The 14,440-nt window shown below is 50.1% G+C and overlaps 1 protein-coding gene across 2 annotated transcripts; it reads left to right on the forward strand.

Annotated features, from left to right (window-relative positions):
* Positions 1-1,878: 1,878 nt before the first annotated feature.
* On the forward strand, positions 1,879-11,679 carry LOC121660458 (medium-chain specific acyl-CoA dehydrogenase, mitochondrial-like). 2 transcript variants are annotated; one of them, XM_042019820.1, is made up of 12 exons: positions 1,879-1,985; positions 3,605-3,701; positions 4,368-4,465; positions 4,564-4,633; positions 5,897-5,997; positions 6,137-6,217; positions 6,441-6,571; positions 7,671-7,779; positions 8,691-8,831; positions 8,906-9,001; positions 9,358-9,606; positions 9,950-11,679. In XM_042019820.1, exons 1-12 carry the CDS (start codon positions 1,923-1,925, stop codon positions 10,061-10,063), a joined length of 1,350 nt encoding a protein of 449 aa, XP_041875754.1. In that variant the 5' UTR covers positions 1,879-1,922; the 3' UTR covers positions 10,064-11,679. The 2 variants fall into 2 exon arrangements, with proteins under 2 accessions (XP_041875754.1, XP_041875755.1); XM_042019821.1 differs by having other exon boundaries at positions 11,008-11,679.
* The last annotated feature ends 2,761 nt before the right edge of the window (positions 11,680-14,440 follow it).

The raw sequence follows: 14,440 nt of genomic DNA on the forward strand, positions 1-14,440 counted from the left end.
TGCAGAGTGGGTGTCCGGAGCTGCCAGCAAATCCAGCCCAGTATGGCTGCAGCCTCTCCCCCAGCAGGTTCAACCTGCTGTGGTGAGCAGGTGTCTCAGAGCCACGCGGACACGCAGACAGGCACAGGACAGACAGATACTCACCTGCCACCAGCAAGGCAGTCACCCACAGCTCCCCTGCACAGGACCCCCATCCCACATCAGTGTCTACCCCATGATGGCAATGCCCTATGCCAGGATCAGCACCCACCCTGTGGATGTGATGCCTGATCCTGGGACCAGCCTCCATCCTGTGACCATGATCCCTTATCCACCCTGGGACTAGCGCCCGAGAGTGTGATCCCCTATTGCAGGACCAGCATCGACCCTGTCAGTGTGATCCCTTATCCACACTGGGACCTGCATTCCTGCTTCCAGCTACATTAATGCCTTCTGCACCTGGAGTGCCTCGAAACCCCCCGTACCAGCTTGTATCTGGGTCACAAATCTCAGGAGCTCGTTCCTTCCAGAAGGCTATTGATACCGGTCTTGAAGGCACCTGGAAATAGCATCTCAATTCTGCCCATGTTGTCCAGAAATTCCTCCCTGCATCAGGAACATCCTGGGTGGGGGTGTCCCTACATTGTTCAGGCACCTGAAGCAGCTGCAGCTGTTTGTGACCCAGGAGAGAAGATATTACCTGTGCCCCCCTTTCCATAGGGATACAGAAGCTCCCTACCTGCCTCTGTGATTCTGGGGAGTGTGATCCTGGTTCGTGAACTCCAGTGAAACCCACCCTGCTCATCAGAAAACCCATCTGAACCTTTCTCTTTAATGCGATGGAGAAATGTCTCTGCATCCCGGGGCTGTTGTGATGACAAATCACCTGAGGAGCATTGAGGAACCGTAGGAGTGTGCAGGAATTGTACAAGTAAGGGATAAATAATCCATGGACAGAAGTTGGGCTGCTCCGGATCTCCCAGTTGCAGTCAGGAATGTGACCTGTGGATCAGAACCTGTGGTGCTGGATAGGGGGTGTTTAACAGCCCCAAATCCACACATCCTGTGGGCTTGAGACTGGATTTAAAACAGAAAGAACACGTTAAAATCTTCATTAAACATTGGAATAACATAAAGTTACAAATTAACTTTTACTTAACTACAGGGAGAAAAAGTCACAGAATCTTCAGATCACTAAGGTTGGAAAAGACCTCCAAGATCAGTGAGTCCAGCCTTTGACCAAACACCACCTTGTCACTCAGCCAGAGCACTGAGTGCCATGCCCTCGAACACCTCCAGGGATGGGGACTCCACCACCTCCCTGGACAGCCGCTTCCAAGGCCTGACAATCCTTTCCATGAAGGAATTCTTCCTGATGTCCAACCTAAAACTCCCCTGACACAGCTTGAGGACGTTTCCCCTTGTTCTGTCCCTTGTCTCCTGGGAGCAGAGCCCGATCCCCCCAGCTGCCCCCTCCTGTCAGAGAGTTGTGCAGAGCCACAAGGTCTCCCCGAGTCTCCTTTTCTCCAGGCCGAGCCCCTTTCCCAGCTCCCTCAGCCGCTCCTGGTGCTCCAGCCACTGCCTCGGCTGCGTTCCCGTCTCTGAACACGCCATTCCACCGATACCGGAGTGAAAAGCCAGCCGCGGTCGGAGCAAAGCCTGCGTGAGACCACGATCAGTTTTTTTTAACCTGCTGGTTTAACCCAAGAAGTGTCTGCCCAAGGCAGGGACCCGGGCCCGTTTCTGCCGTGTTAACCCAAACTCTCCGTGAGAAACCCGCGAGCGGGACCCGAACCCATCTCGGGGGAAATTTCACACAGCAAAAGGGAAATAAAAGCAGCCGATTCTCTGTCATCGACAAAACCGGGCAGAGGAGGGGAAGGGGCGCGGAGGAGACCCCGCACCGCCCTGTTCGGGGAGCACCGCCCTGTTCGGGGGCGGGGATGGTGCGGCCGCCCCGCAGCGCTGCAGCCGCCGCAGCGATGTCCGCGCTCAGCGCCGGCCGGGTGAGCGGGGCAGGGGGGGGCACGGGGGGAGCCAGGGGAGGAGGGACGGGGCCGGGGTCGTGCTGGGGCTGAGGCGGTGCTGCCAACCTCAATCCCGGGGGTCCCGAATCGGGATCGGTGCGCGCTGCTCCTCCCGCGCCGCTCCGTTCCTCCCCCCGGGGTCGGTGCCCTCTGCGCCCCCGAGGTCGGTGCCCGCCCCGTTGGGAATTGGGAACATTACTTATACCGGGATCTATCGGTCGCCCTCCCCGGGAACTGCGTCGGCACTTCCAGTTCTCCCCGTCATTCCTGAATTAGGGGAAAGGTGAAGGTCGCCGGCTCTGCCGTGTCCATCCAGTGTCCCTCCAGTGTCCCCCGGTGGGATGTGCCCACCTGCCCCAAGTGTCACGGTGACAGCGGGAGCGACGGGGGCGACTGTGCCCGAGGGCAGGGGATCTCATGGATGATATTCCTGGCACCGGGATTTGAGGTTCAGTGGGGGCAGAGCAGGTGGAAGGCACGAGGAGCTGGGTCTCAGCGTGGAGAGGATAGCGAGGCTGATGGAATAGGCAGGTGCTTGCCCAGATCCTTACACAGAATCTCAGACTGGTTTGGGTGGGAAGGGATCTAAGAGACCACCCAGTCCCACCCCACTGCCAACTTGGAGCAGCTAGATCAGGTTGCTCCCTGGTGCTATCCCACCTGACTGGGAACATTCCCAGCGATGGGGCACCCCCATGGCTCCAGTGCCTCATCCCTGTGTGAGAACTTTGGTCTCTTGTCACTCTGTGTTTCCCCGGGGAGATTCCCTTGCCCATCCCTCACCTTCAGCCGTCCAGGGGTGTTGATGTGTCCAGAGTCGCCTCAGTGATGCCCTTGACCTTGCCCAGCCCCGGGAGCAAGACAACCATGAGACTGTGAGACTGAACATCTCAAACACAAACTTGGCAGCTCCTTCGGTGGGGTGTGTGTGTGTGTGTGTGTGTGTGTGTGTGTGTGTGTGTCACCTTCAGCCTTGTTGAGAATTCTAGGCTTTTCCTAGTTTTGTCTAAATGTTTTGGTGGAGATGCTGCGTAGGGCTGGATCGTCCTTAAGAGAAAAACCAGCAAAACCAAAACTAAACCAAAGCCCAAACAAATAAACCCCCCATGACTACAATACCCTGTCTTTTTTTATACCTTTTTTTTTTTTTTTGTCAGTTATACTTCAAACAGGGTCTAAAACACTTGGGAGGGTTGTTTCCTGGTGTTGTTTTGTTTTCCTTGCACACCTGTGGCAGCAGTTTGGTAAGAAAGCTCAGGCAAGAAGGGAAAACCTGGGTGAGAAAGGACAGTTTTGCAAAACTTGTGTCTTGCGAAAACCCCGCAGATAAAACTTTACCTTGGGGACACCCCCAAGCTGTGCATAACCACTGTCTCAGCAGCTCAGCATTCCATGCTTGATCCCAGCTCTCCCCACAGTTCACCTTTTGGCTTTACAGATATTTTCAGTATTCTCTGACAGTACCTTTTTTCCCTGTGTGCCACCTGTCACAGCCCCTGTCCCTTGCTGTGCTGTGGGGCTGCGCTGGCACCTTTAGGACAGGCCCCTCATTCTGGTCCAGGATATTCCCTCATTCTCATGGTCCTTTCCTGCTGCAGCTGCTCCGAACCCTGGTTTGGCCTGGCTGGAGGTTGCACTCCAGCAAACCTGCCCAAAATGTGCACCTGAGCAAACCTGGGAATGGGTTCAGCTTTGGTGAGTGCAGCAGGTGTGGGAAGGGAGGGAACAGGGAGGGACAAAAGGCAGTGCGGAGGGAAAAGAAGCAAAAAAAGGACCAAAAAACCCAGACAAATCCCAACCCAAACCCCAACAAAACAACTGACCAAAAAACCAAACAACAGTACTGCAGTTCAGGAGGAATTTCCCAGACAGGTGTTTATTTGGAATAGATTTCTATTCTTTTTATAAAAACTATTGGAAAACCAAAAGCCCTTTTTCTGTCCAGTTCAGGACAGCCAGGGCAGGGGGTGATATCTCAGAGACTTTCTTCTTTTTTGTAACCATCTTGAGCTTTTTTTATTGCCCAAATAGCCTCAGCATTGAGCGATGATCCCCCATTGGCTTTTAAACAGTACATTAACCATGAGCAGCACCAGGGGAACATGGTGCGTCCAGGGATGTGACACAGAAATTTCTCCATACCTGGGCTATTACAGCAAATTCTCCGGGACAGCAGCATGTGCTTGACAGATGTTTTTGGTAAAAACATTTTGTTACCTGGCACTTTCTGCTCCATTTCCAGTTGTTTTTGAATAATTTTGTAACTAATGGTGTTGTGGGCATTGCTCAGAGCTCAGGGCAGTTCAGACGGAAGGAGGAAGTTGATCTTCTTTATGACTTTTTGCCTTATTTTTTCAACAGAACTGACAGATGAACAGAAGGAATTCCAAGCTACTGCCCGGAAATTTGCTCTGGAGGAGATTATTCCTGTTGCTGCACAGTACGACAGGACTGGGGAGGTAAATCCACCCCATAGGAGGGAAAAAACAGATTTTTCTCTTTACGCAAAATTTGAAATGTTACCTCTGATAATCAACCGTGATTTTCCCTGTTTCAGTATCCTGTGCCACTCATCAAACGGGCCTGGGAGCTTGGGCTGATGAATTCCCACATCCCAGAGAGCTGCGGTGAGTGTGATCCCTTTTAATCCCTAAAATAAACCAAAGAAAAGGCCATGGAGGAGACTGAGGTGTGAAATTATGGATTACATAAAAAATTACCTGTTGCATACCGGAGTAATCCCAAAGCAATTTGTGGACAGGTTGACCCACATGGGTGTGATGAGGCTGGATGGGATCAGGCGAGGAATTAGATCCTGATGTAGTAACTTATGGCTGGATTTTCTCCCACAATCCCCGTTCCCATGATTCCCATGTCAAGAATTCAAGGATTTACTTTGATCCTGCCTCAGGCTGGAGCGATTTAAGGGCTCATTCCTGAGGATCAGTTACCAGTTTAGCCGAGGTGCAGCAGGTGCGTAGCCATGGATAAAAATGTTACATTTCAGATTCCCTGTTCTACATGAAAGTGGAGTTGGGAAGTGTCCAGAGCAGGCCCTGATGGGGTTTTTTTGACTGATTTGGTGTATCTGGTATCAAAAATTGAGTTTCTGCAGCAAAGCCTGAGAATCATAGGAAGGTTTGAATCAAGAGTGGCCTTTAGAGGTCCCCTTGTCCGACCCCCAGTAGCGAGAGTGAGGGGCCGGGTGGGTGCAAAACACTCAAAATTCAGGAATGAATTTGAAAAGCCATCAAGTTTCATAGTGGGAAATCATCAGCACAATTTGGCTGGATATCCTTATATAGCCTGAAAAACGAGGTATTGATGAGACTAATGGTGGGTGTGGAAAAGTTGAGGCTGGTGTGAAGAGCTGTGGGAGAAGGTCATGGAACTGAATGTTCAAATGAAATTCAAAATCGGAAAAGAGATGGACACAGGAAAGGCACAAAGTGATTCAAACTTCCCAGGTAAAATGGTGTCTGCCTGCCTCTGGAAAAAGGGATTTGAGGGATATAATTGATAGTTTTGTGAGACATCAGAGCCTATGTGGCCCTTTTCTGCCTCCCAAGAGCCAGGGAATGCTCAGATGTAAAGCAGTGACAGATCCTGGTGGCACCTTTTGGCCATTTTGTGCCACTTGTCCCACCTTGAGCACAAAATTAACCCCCCTGAGAGTGGTGAAATGGGATTTTTAAATCATCTGATTGCAATGAAAAGAAACAAATAACAAAATTATCAATCTGGCAGCATGCTATTTCCCAAGGCGTTCCCAAGGGAGAACATCTGACGGAACTCGGTGCCCATGGGGGACATTTGGCATAATAAATGCTTGTAAATCATTAATATTCTGCACTTGAGACCCCTCTGAGTCTCCTCCTGTCCCCCCACAGGTGGGCTGGGGCTGGGCACCTTCGAGGCATGTCTGATCACGGAGGAGCTGGCGTACGGATGCACCGGGGTGCAGACGGCCATCGAGGCCAATTCCCTGGGGGTGAGTCCTGCACCTGTCCAGAACTGGGGCTAGGGCCCTCAGACTGGGCTCTGGGTCCTCCAGGATGGCCTCTGGGTCCTCCAAACTGGGCTCTGGGCCCTTGAGGTGATGGGTTAATGCTCTGAACATTCCCTTCCAGCAAATGCCTGTGATCATCGCTGGGAACGAGCAGCAACAGAAAAAATACTTGGGCAGAATGACAGAGGAGCCCCTGATGTGTGTGAGTGTGACCAGGGAATCCCACTGATTAATTAATTAATGACAGAGGAACCCCTGATGTGTGTTTGATTGGGGAATCCCATTACTTGCGTAGTTAATTAATGACGGAGGAGCCTCTGACGTTTGTGTGACCGAGGTCGGTCATTGCCCACAATTCCCAATGATTTTGTGGTTTCCCAAACCCAGAATGTAAATTCCTTGGGATCTGGGGGCTGTTCTTCCAGGCTTACTGTGTGACGGAGCCAGGCGCGGGCTCGGATGTGGCTGGGATCAGAACTCGGGCGGAGCGGAAGGGGGATGAGTACGTCATCAATGGACAGAAGATGTGGATCACCAATGGTGGGAAGGCCAACTGGTGCGTTCCCTCTGTGGGCATACTGGTCTATACTGGGGTTTCTTTAAGGGCCTGTCACAAGCCAGGGTGTTCCAGTGTGCCACCAGTTCATCAGGAAGAGGCACCAGTGGCCCCAGTGCTGCGGGGTGCCCAAAGAGGGAACGGGTTAATGACCTCAGAGCTCGATGCTGTCACAGCTTTGCTCAGAATGCCGCTCATTTGGGCTTAAACCAGACACAATTCCCTCTGCTTTCCCTTTGGGACAGCGAGTTACTCAGGGTCAACTCCAAAATGCTCAGGTTACCGAGCCCTGACCTGGCTCCCAGACAGGGATCAGCTGCTTCTGACTCAGCCAGGAATGCCTTCCACTCACCGGGAAAACAGAAAAACTCTGGGATTTAATTGCCTTAAGGTAATACATTTCCAAGGAGTCCCAGAGCCCAGGCTGTGGTGCAGGGTCTGGGGAGGGCAGTACAGACCCTTCCTCGGGGCTTACACTCTCCCCACCCCAACACACAAACTCTTCTCAGTTCAAGAGGAAAAACTTTATACATTTATCTATGAAAGTTGGGATTTCTCACTGTTTTATTTCTTGCCCGAGGCAGAACCATCACAGAGACTTTCCCAGCACCTTCTGACCCCCCTAAATGGGATTTACAGCAATTGCTGATACAAAAACCTCATTTGCAAATGATAGTGGGAAGAGTAAAATGGAAATATTTGCAATCAAGAGGAAAAGGCCTTGCACACAATGCCACATTCCCTGTACAATAATGCTTAGAGTTGTGCTGGGAATTGGCTTATTTTGGGCTATTTGGGAGGCTGAGTGGGATATTGAGACTTACAGACACATGGAAAAGGTGGAGAAGCTTTGCAGGTTTACCTGAGGGAATTTCATTAAATCTTGATTTTGCCGGAAGAGATGTTTAGACAACACTGACATTCCTCGCACTCCCTCCCCCTCATTTGGGTTTTTTTTGGAAGGGCCAATTAAAAAGGGTTGTTACCTTCTCATTCTATTTCCTGTACAGTACAAATATGGACAAAACCACTTGGCATTTTTGCCATGAAGTATCTGATTGTTGGGGATGAGCTGAGCCCCCATCTCTGTCCTCCCCAGGTACTTCCTGCTTGCCCGCACCGATCCTGACCACCGGGCCCCAGCCAGCAAAGCCTTCACGGGCTTCATCGTGGAGGCCGACAGCCCTGGGATCCAGATTGGCAGGAAGGTGATCATCAGGAATTACTGCTCCTTCCTGAACCAATAACACGATGAATTGCCATGAAAGGGAAATGGCTGAGCCTTGTCAGGGCTCATAGACAGGGATATTGGAATTCTCACAGTGCCCAGAAACTGTTCATAAGACACATTTAATAATTATATTTACGTAGATATATTTTTAATGGAATTATATATGCATAATGTATGTAAGATAATTATATAATATACAATTATATGTAATATATATAATTAGATACAATGATGATAGAATTATAACTGTATGAATTCAGATAAAGAATTACTCAGAAGAGCCTAAAGCAGATAATTTTGCCCAGCTGCAAAAGAACCTTTAAGAACATGGAATTGCCAAGAACCAGTTAATGTCCAGGGGGAGTGAAGGTGTTGGCAGAACTTTCCCCAAAACCAGCCATCTGCTGCAATTTCAGCTCCTCCTGCCCAAGTAAGGCACCATGGAGGTCCTGATTTTCTCACTCTGCTTACATTTGGAACCTGAAAACCTGATTTACTTATGAATTTGTCTTTTGGCAGCACAGCTGTGTCTCGCAGCTGCTCCAAGTGGGTTCTTGACTGTTTTCTCTCCCATATGAGAGGATAGATTTGAATTATATGTCGAATTGAATCCTCCAGAGGATAAATTGAACCAGAAAAAGCCAAAGGAGGGATTCCAGCCTCAGAACTGATCTCCCACATGGAGGCAGTAACCTGCTCAGGTGTGACAGGTCAGGGACTCACTGGGCTGGGGAGGCCAAACTAGTATTTCTTGTCTCTGGTGGGTTTTAGTTAAAACCGAAGTGGCTTTTTAAGGGAAAAAAGCTTCCTTTATTGTTTAAGTGAACTAAAGGATGGAACTGGTTGTACCTGGGAAGAAGCTGATTCAGTGGCACCTCCCTTTTCCAGGAGCTCAACATGGGCCAGCGCTGCTCGGACACGCGTGGGATCGTCTTTGAGGATGTGCGAGTCCCCAAAGAGAACGTGCTGATCGCGGAGGGCGCCGGCTTCAAGATCGCCATGGGCGCCTTTGACAAGACCAGGCCCCCGGTGAGTGGCAGGAATGGGCTGTTCACAAAACTAACAGGAATTTCTGCTGCTCATCCTGCACTGTGCCTCCCCAGGTGGCAGCGGGGGCTGTGGGGCTGGCGAGGCGAGCACTTGACGAGGCCACGAGGTACGCGCTGGAGAGGAAAACCTTCGGGAAACCCATTGTGGAGGTGCGTCCAAGAGCTTTAGAGTTACCCATGGGAAAGTCTGATCCAACACAGATCCCAGTTCCATAAAACTCCTTGAGCACAACTTCCCAAGTGTGTTGAATTTGCAAATGAAGAAATGAAGATAAAATTATATATTAGGGAAGCTTTATTCCCAGAAAGGCCTGGCTGTGGTGGAGTCCCCATCTTTGGGGACACAGTTTAGTGATGACCATGTTGGTGCCGGGGCGAGGCTTGGCCTTGATGATCTTAACAGTCGTGTCCAACCCCAACAATTCCATGATCCCAAGCAGAAGGCTCCTTGCCCTGCGGTGTCGCAGCCCCTCTGAGGCTCACGTGGTGGATCTCCACTCTCCCAGCACCAGGCCGTGGCATTCCTGCTGGCAGAGATGGCCATGAAGGTGGAGCTGGCCCGGCTGGGGTACCAGCGTGCAGCCTGGGAGGTGGATGCTGGCCGCCGCAACACCTTCTACGCCTCCATTGCCAAGGCCTTCGCTGGGGACGTCACCAACCAGGTGGCCACTGATGCTGTGCAGATTTTTGGGGGCAATGGCTTCAACACAGAATACCCTGTGGAGAAGCTCATGAGGGATGCCAAAATCTATCAGGTGAGTGCAACAGAGTGAGGGGTCTCCATGGCAATGCGGGCACTCAGTACAAAGTAATTAATTGTGATTAATTGCAATCAGGATGGACAGGAGGCTAAAAATATTTGGAGACTGAAAGGCGTTAAATCAGGGAAGTTCTCAAGTTACCACTCGCTGGGCAGGTACTTTGGCTGAGATGTCACCAGCACTGAGGTCCATGAAATAACTAATTAGCATTAATTACCCTCTGTGTGCTGCAGAAACAGCCATGAGGTGCAGCCCATGGTGATTCACTTCTTCAGATATTTATTTATTGGTTTCTTTTCCAAAAGAACAAAACACAGTCATATTTCCTCATTTTCAGCCCACAGACATCCCTAATCCCCAGTGCTTTTTCTGCAATGTTATTGCCAAGAAATTATTCCATGCCAGAATTCCTCTGTTGGTTCCAGTTTGTTATTCAGCAGGAATGAATTAATTTCATTAGGAAACCCAGCGACCTTCACCTTTTCCCTCTTTCCAACATTAACCATGATTGACTGGAACTGATCCAAACAGGTCTCAGGGAACATATATGGCCCTGACCTGTCACCAAGTGACCACAGCTGCTGAGATTCCAGGTGGTTGACATTCCATTTACAGCTGACTTTAAAATTCCAACTGTTCTCACCAGCCAGGAATTTTTCCTTCTCCAAGGACAGAAAGCAGATGTTTGGAACTGAGAAGTTCTCAGTCCTGATTTCAGTCCTGCCAGGAAGGGACTGAACAAGCTATGAGACTTTGTCAGAATCGGGCTCTTCTCCTGTTCTGGGGTTGTTTTCCACCAAGATCCTCCATCACACAGTTCCATCATCAATGCATGGCCAAGCATGCTGAGGTTTTGAAATTGTTCAAATTACTCTGATTTAGTGTGAAATTTGGGGTGTTCTTCCTGTTCCACTCCATCCCTGCAAGAACCTGGGAAAGGGGCTGGACCTTACAATTCCAGCAGCTCTACTTGGAGAAGCTTTGTGCAGTTTGGGGAGTATTATCCTGATTTTGTGACTGCAGAGAAAGTGGATTTGCAGGTGTGGGAGTGATTTGCCAAAGCAACTTTGGGCAGGATTGGGAGCTGAAACACTGAAATGCCCAAATTCTACTGTCCTGAAGCTGCCCTGGGCTGTAACTGGGGAATCCCTGGATCTCTCCTGTGCTGGGCACACATGGGTGTTTGGATACCTGGGGAGCCCCTGGATCTCTCCTGCACTGAACACACACACCTGTATGTGCTTATTGCCTGCTATGGGTCATTGTCACACTAATTTTTCCCAGTTTTCCCTCCTCCTGCCCCCGGCTTAGTGCAGGGAGGGGTCACAGGTGTGCAGACTCTGGTCAAACACCTTTCCCAGCTCCTGGCTCACCCGTCTCTGGTTCTCCCCACAGATCTACGAGGGCACGGCACAGATCCAGCGGGTGATCATCGCCCGTGAGCATCTGGGCAGGTACAAGGCCTGAGGGATGCAACAGCTCCAGGCCTGGTCTTCCAGGGAAAGGGACTGTGCTGCATTTCTCCATTAGAAAAACATGGGAAAACCCCTTTTCGGTCAAACTCCTGTTCTGGTGCCTGATCCAGCACAGGCTCTGGGACCCCACCCATCCCCTGAGCCCATCCCACTGATCGAACATCTCAAATATCCCTAAATCCCATAGGGATCATATCGCTCTCCCCAAATCAACCTTTGGCTTTCAGCAGCAAAGAAGACAAAACCTTTCCCCAGCAAACCTGGATGAGCAAAGAGTGAAACAAATTCTCATTTTTTAAAATTTATTTTTAACAGTGAGAGCAAAAATACAGCACATCCCAGGGGTCGGATTTGGGGTGTTTCCATGTTTTTAATGGCACGGATAGGCTCTCTTTGTTTATCCCCGGGGCTTGGGTGATAGCAACTGGATCAACCTCAGGGAACTTAAAAAACCTGACTTTTCCTCCTGTGGAGGGGCCCAGCTGGCTTTAGCACTTAGGCTCCAGGGCCCCAGTTCCCAACATCCATAGGAAACACTGTGGGTTTGGAGCCTTTCAACAGCCAGATCTAAATAAAAACTAAAGTGAATCCATGTTTCTCATGCCTTGAGCCAGAATTCCTTGTTATGGGTGAGTGGTAATGATGGTGTGTGAGAGGGGATGCATGTGTCCTGTGAGGAAAGGAGTGGGATGAGGCAATGGGAACCTGAATGAACTGATCTAGTGGAAAAGTGTGCAGGAAATGGGCTGGGTTTGGGCATTGCATTGTGGGCTGAGCTGGGCCTCACCCTGATGCCCTGATGCAGGCCAGGAACAAGACTTGTGCAGCACAGAGGATTTCCCTGGAAAAGGCCTGTTCTGGAATGATTGCCAGGCCCCAACAAAAGCTGTCGGTGTTGACAGGGCAGGGGCGGCTGATCCCGCACTCCTCGCACACTGGTGGGATCCACTGCCATGTGCCAGTCTCAGCGTGGGACAGGCTGGTGGGTGGGACTGGGGTGGGCTGGGAATGGACAGGGAAGGATGGAATGGGGATGGAAGTGGATGGGCGCTGTGCCGAAAAGCCACACTGTGAAAAGCCAGTGTCCACAAAGGAGACAGAGGAGTCCTGCAACTTTGCTCAAACAAAGGGAGAGAGTCCACTGGGGCACACGCCCGTGGGGTCTCTCTCGAGGTTTTGGAGGACGCAGCCTCCTTTTATCCTAAACTCCCGGCCGCATGTTGCTCTCTTCCTTTCCCCATCGGCTGAGGTACCAGGAAGGCACAGCCTTCCCAAACCACTGACCCCATATCCCCCCTTGAACATGTGCCGCCGTTTTCCCCTGAAGTTCAGACCATCTGCAAGAGACTTTGTGCAGACCCGTTTGTCCTATTACCCTAAAGTTCAGGAGCTCAAACTGTCAAACCACCTGAGTGCTGTAACAAACTTAAGCAAGTGGATGTTCATAGGGATATTAAGACCCATTTCAAAGACATTAATGCTCGTTTCTAAGACAGTAGCTGTTGTGATAAGAAGTGATGCAGAGTCCCCAGGCAGGTGCAAAGGAGAGCCACTTTATTGCAAAAACCTGGTGTTTTTAAGCAGTTAGCCAGTTATCAGTTTACATAGTTTTAAAGCTCAACAAACATAATTCAACCAACCACCATACACCACGATGTGAACACGTGATGGTCAATGTCCTGGGATGACTTTATGATGTGTATCCCATTGAATCATGCCACAACCGGGCTAGGAGACACTTGAGAGACAGAGTCAGAGAAGTGGGTATTTGCTTTATTCGGCGCGCCGGGTGTGTGGGGATCGCTCCTCCAAACACACACAGCCGGTGCTCTCTACAACACAGTATTATGGGCTAAATTATGAATATTCATCACATTCCTTGGGACAGGTGTGGTTATACAAATTATTTATCGGCAGTCATTAGCATATGGGCCACACATGCGCTGTGTGTCCTGGTGGTCGCGCTGAGGAAGACCTCTCCTCTTCCTCGGGGGTCTTTTCTGATGAAGGCCAGTAGTCATCCTCTCATGAACTTTTCACCTTTCTCCCTGGGCATGCGTAGTCCTTTGAGGAATGATTCAGCAGTCTCTGAGATGATCCTTGTCCCCTCTATCTTGACAAGATTAGGGTGAATTTGGCTTCTTAGGCTTTGTAATTAACATCTTCTGTCTGAACTAACATTTGCTGTCTCCTAATAGTTAACTTGTGCTTACACGAGTTAGTTATTGACTGCCCCTTCTTCACCGTATCGCTGCTCTATGCCCAGAAATTAATTCTGTGCCATTCTGTGCCTTTAAACTGAGCCCGAGAGAGGGAAGAGAAAAAACCGAATGAACTTTTCAAAACAGTTGTTCAAGAACACAGATACGCACTCCTCTATGTTCTCCTGTTGTGATAACAAGAGCAGAGGAAGCGCCCTTCTTGCTTTTCAGCCAGCTTTCGGCTCCTTTTCTCCAGAGGGAGACAGAGAGTTGAACTTTGTTTTCCTGGGATTTCAGTTTTTCCCTTCTCTTCTGGACTGTTTCAACATCAGAACACATCGGAGAATTTTCCACCGAGGCCCCGGAGGTGAGCCCACACCGAGCCAGCTCCTAGGAGGAGGAAAGAGACCACACCTACAGAAGGACTCTGAAATATTCTGAGGTTTCTCTCCACAGTGAGAGGTTTTATTATTTAGCATTATTATCCTTTTCCTGTGTGTTGGTTAAATAGTTTTTTATCTCTTTCACTTTCCCTGGAGGAAAAAAATTTTTTTCCTGAACCTGGTGGGGGAGGGATGGTTGTAGCCTGCCTTCTATCAAAAGATATTTTCCTCCAAATTTGTCCAAATTGGTACATGTTTTTCTACCCTTAATTCAGCTGTGTCTCCTTCCTAGAGTCGTTTTCTACTTAGCGGAAGTAACAGGCATGATCCATGATTTCACAAAGGCAACAAAGCCTTCATTGTATAAGGTTTTACCTACGTGCAAAAAGTAGTGAAGAACCCTGCACCCATTCTTCCACACCGAGTCTTTCGTAAGGACATTAGCACCCATTTCTCCTATCAGGAGGAAAGCAATTGGGATGGGGATGGAGGCAGCTTGAAACGAGCTGGCTAGGGTGGAGAAGGTTGCGATGGGAATGGAGGTGGATGGGGATAGAGGCGGTTGAGATGGGGATGGAGACGGATGAATGGGGATGGTATGGGCATGGAGGGCGATAAAGGGGGAACGAGGCCGATGGGATGGGGATGGATGACCAGAGGTGGATGGGAGCAGATGGAGGTGGTTGAGATGGGAATGCAGGCCAGTGGGGGCGCATGGAAGAGGATCCCGGCGGCAGCTCCTCCCGGCCCGCCGCGGGCGGGTGTCCCT

Source organism: Corvus kubaryi, unplaced genomic scaffold, assembly GCF_017639235.1.
Source record: "Corvus kubaryi isolate FWS band 111438036 unplaced genomic scaffold, C.kubaryi_AGA036_p1.0 36058, whole genome shotgun sequence".
Taxonomy (NCBI): Eukaryota; Metazoa; Chordata; class Aves; order Passeriformes; family Corvidae; genus Corvus; species Corvus kubaryi.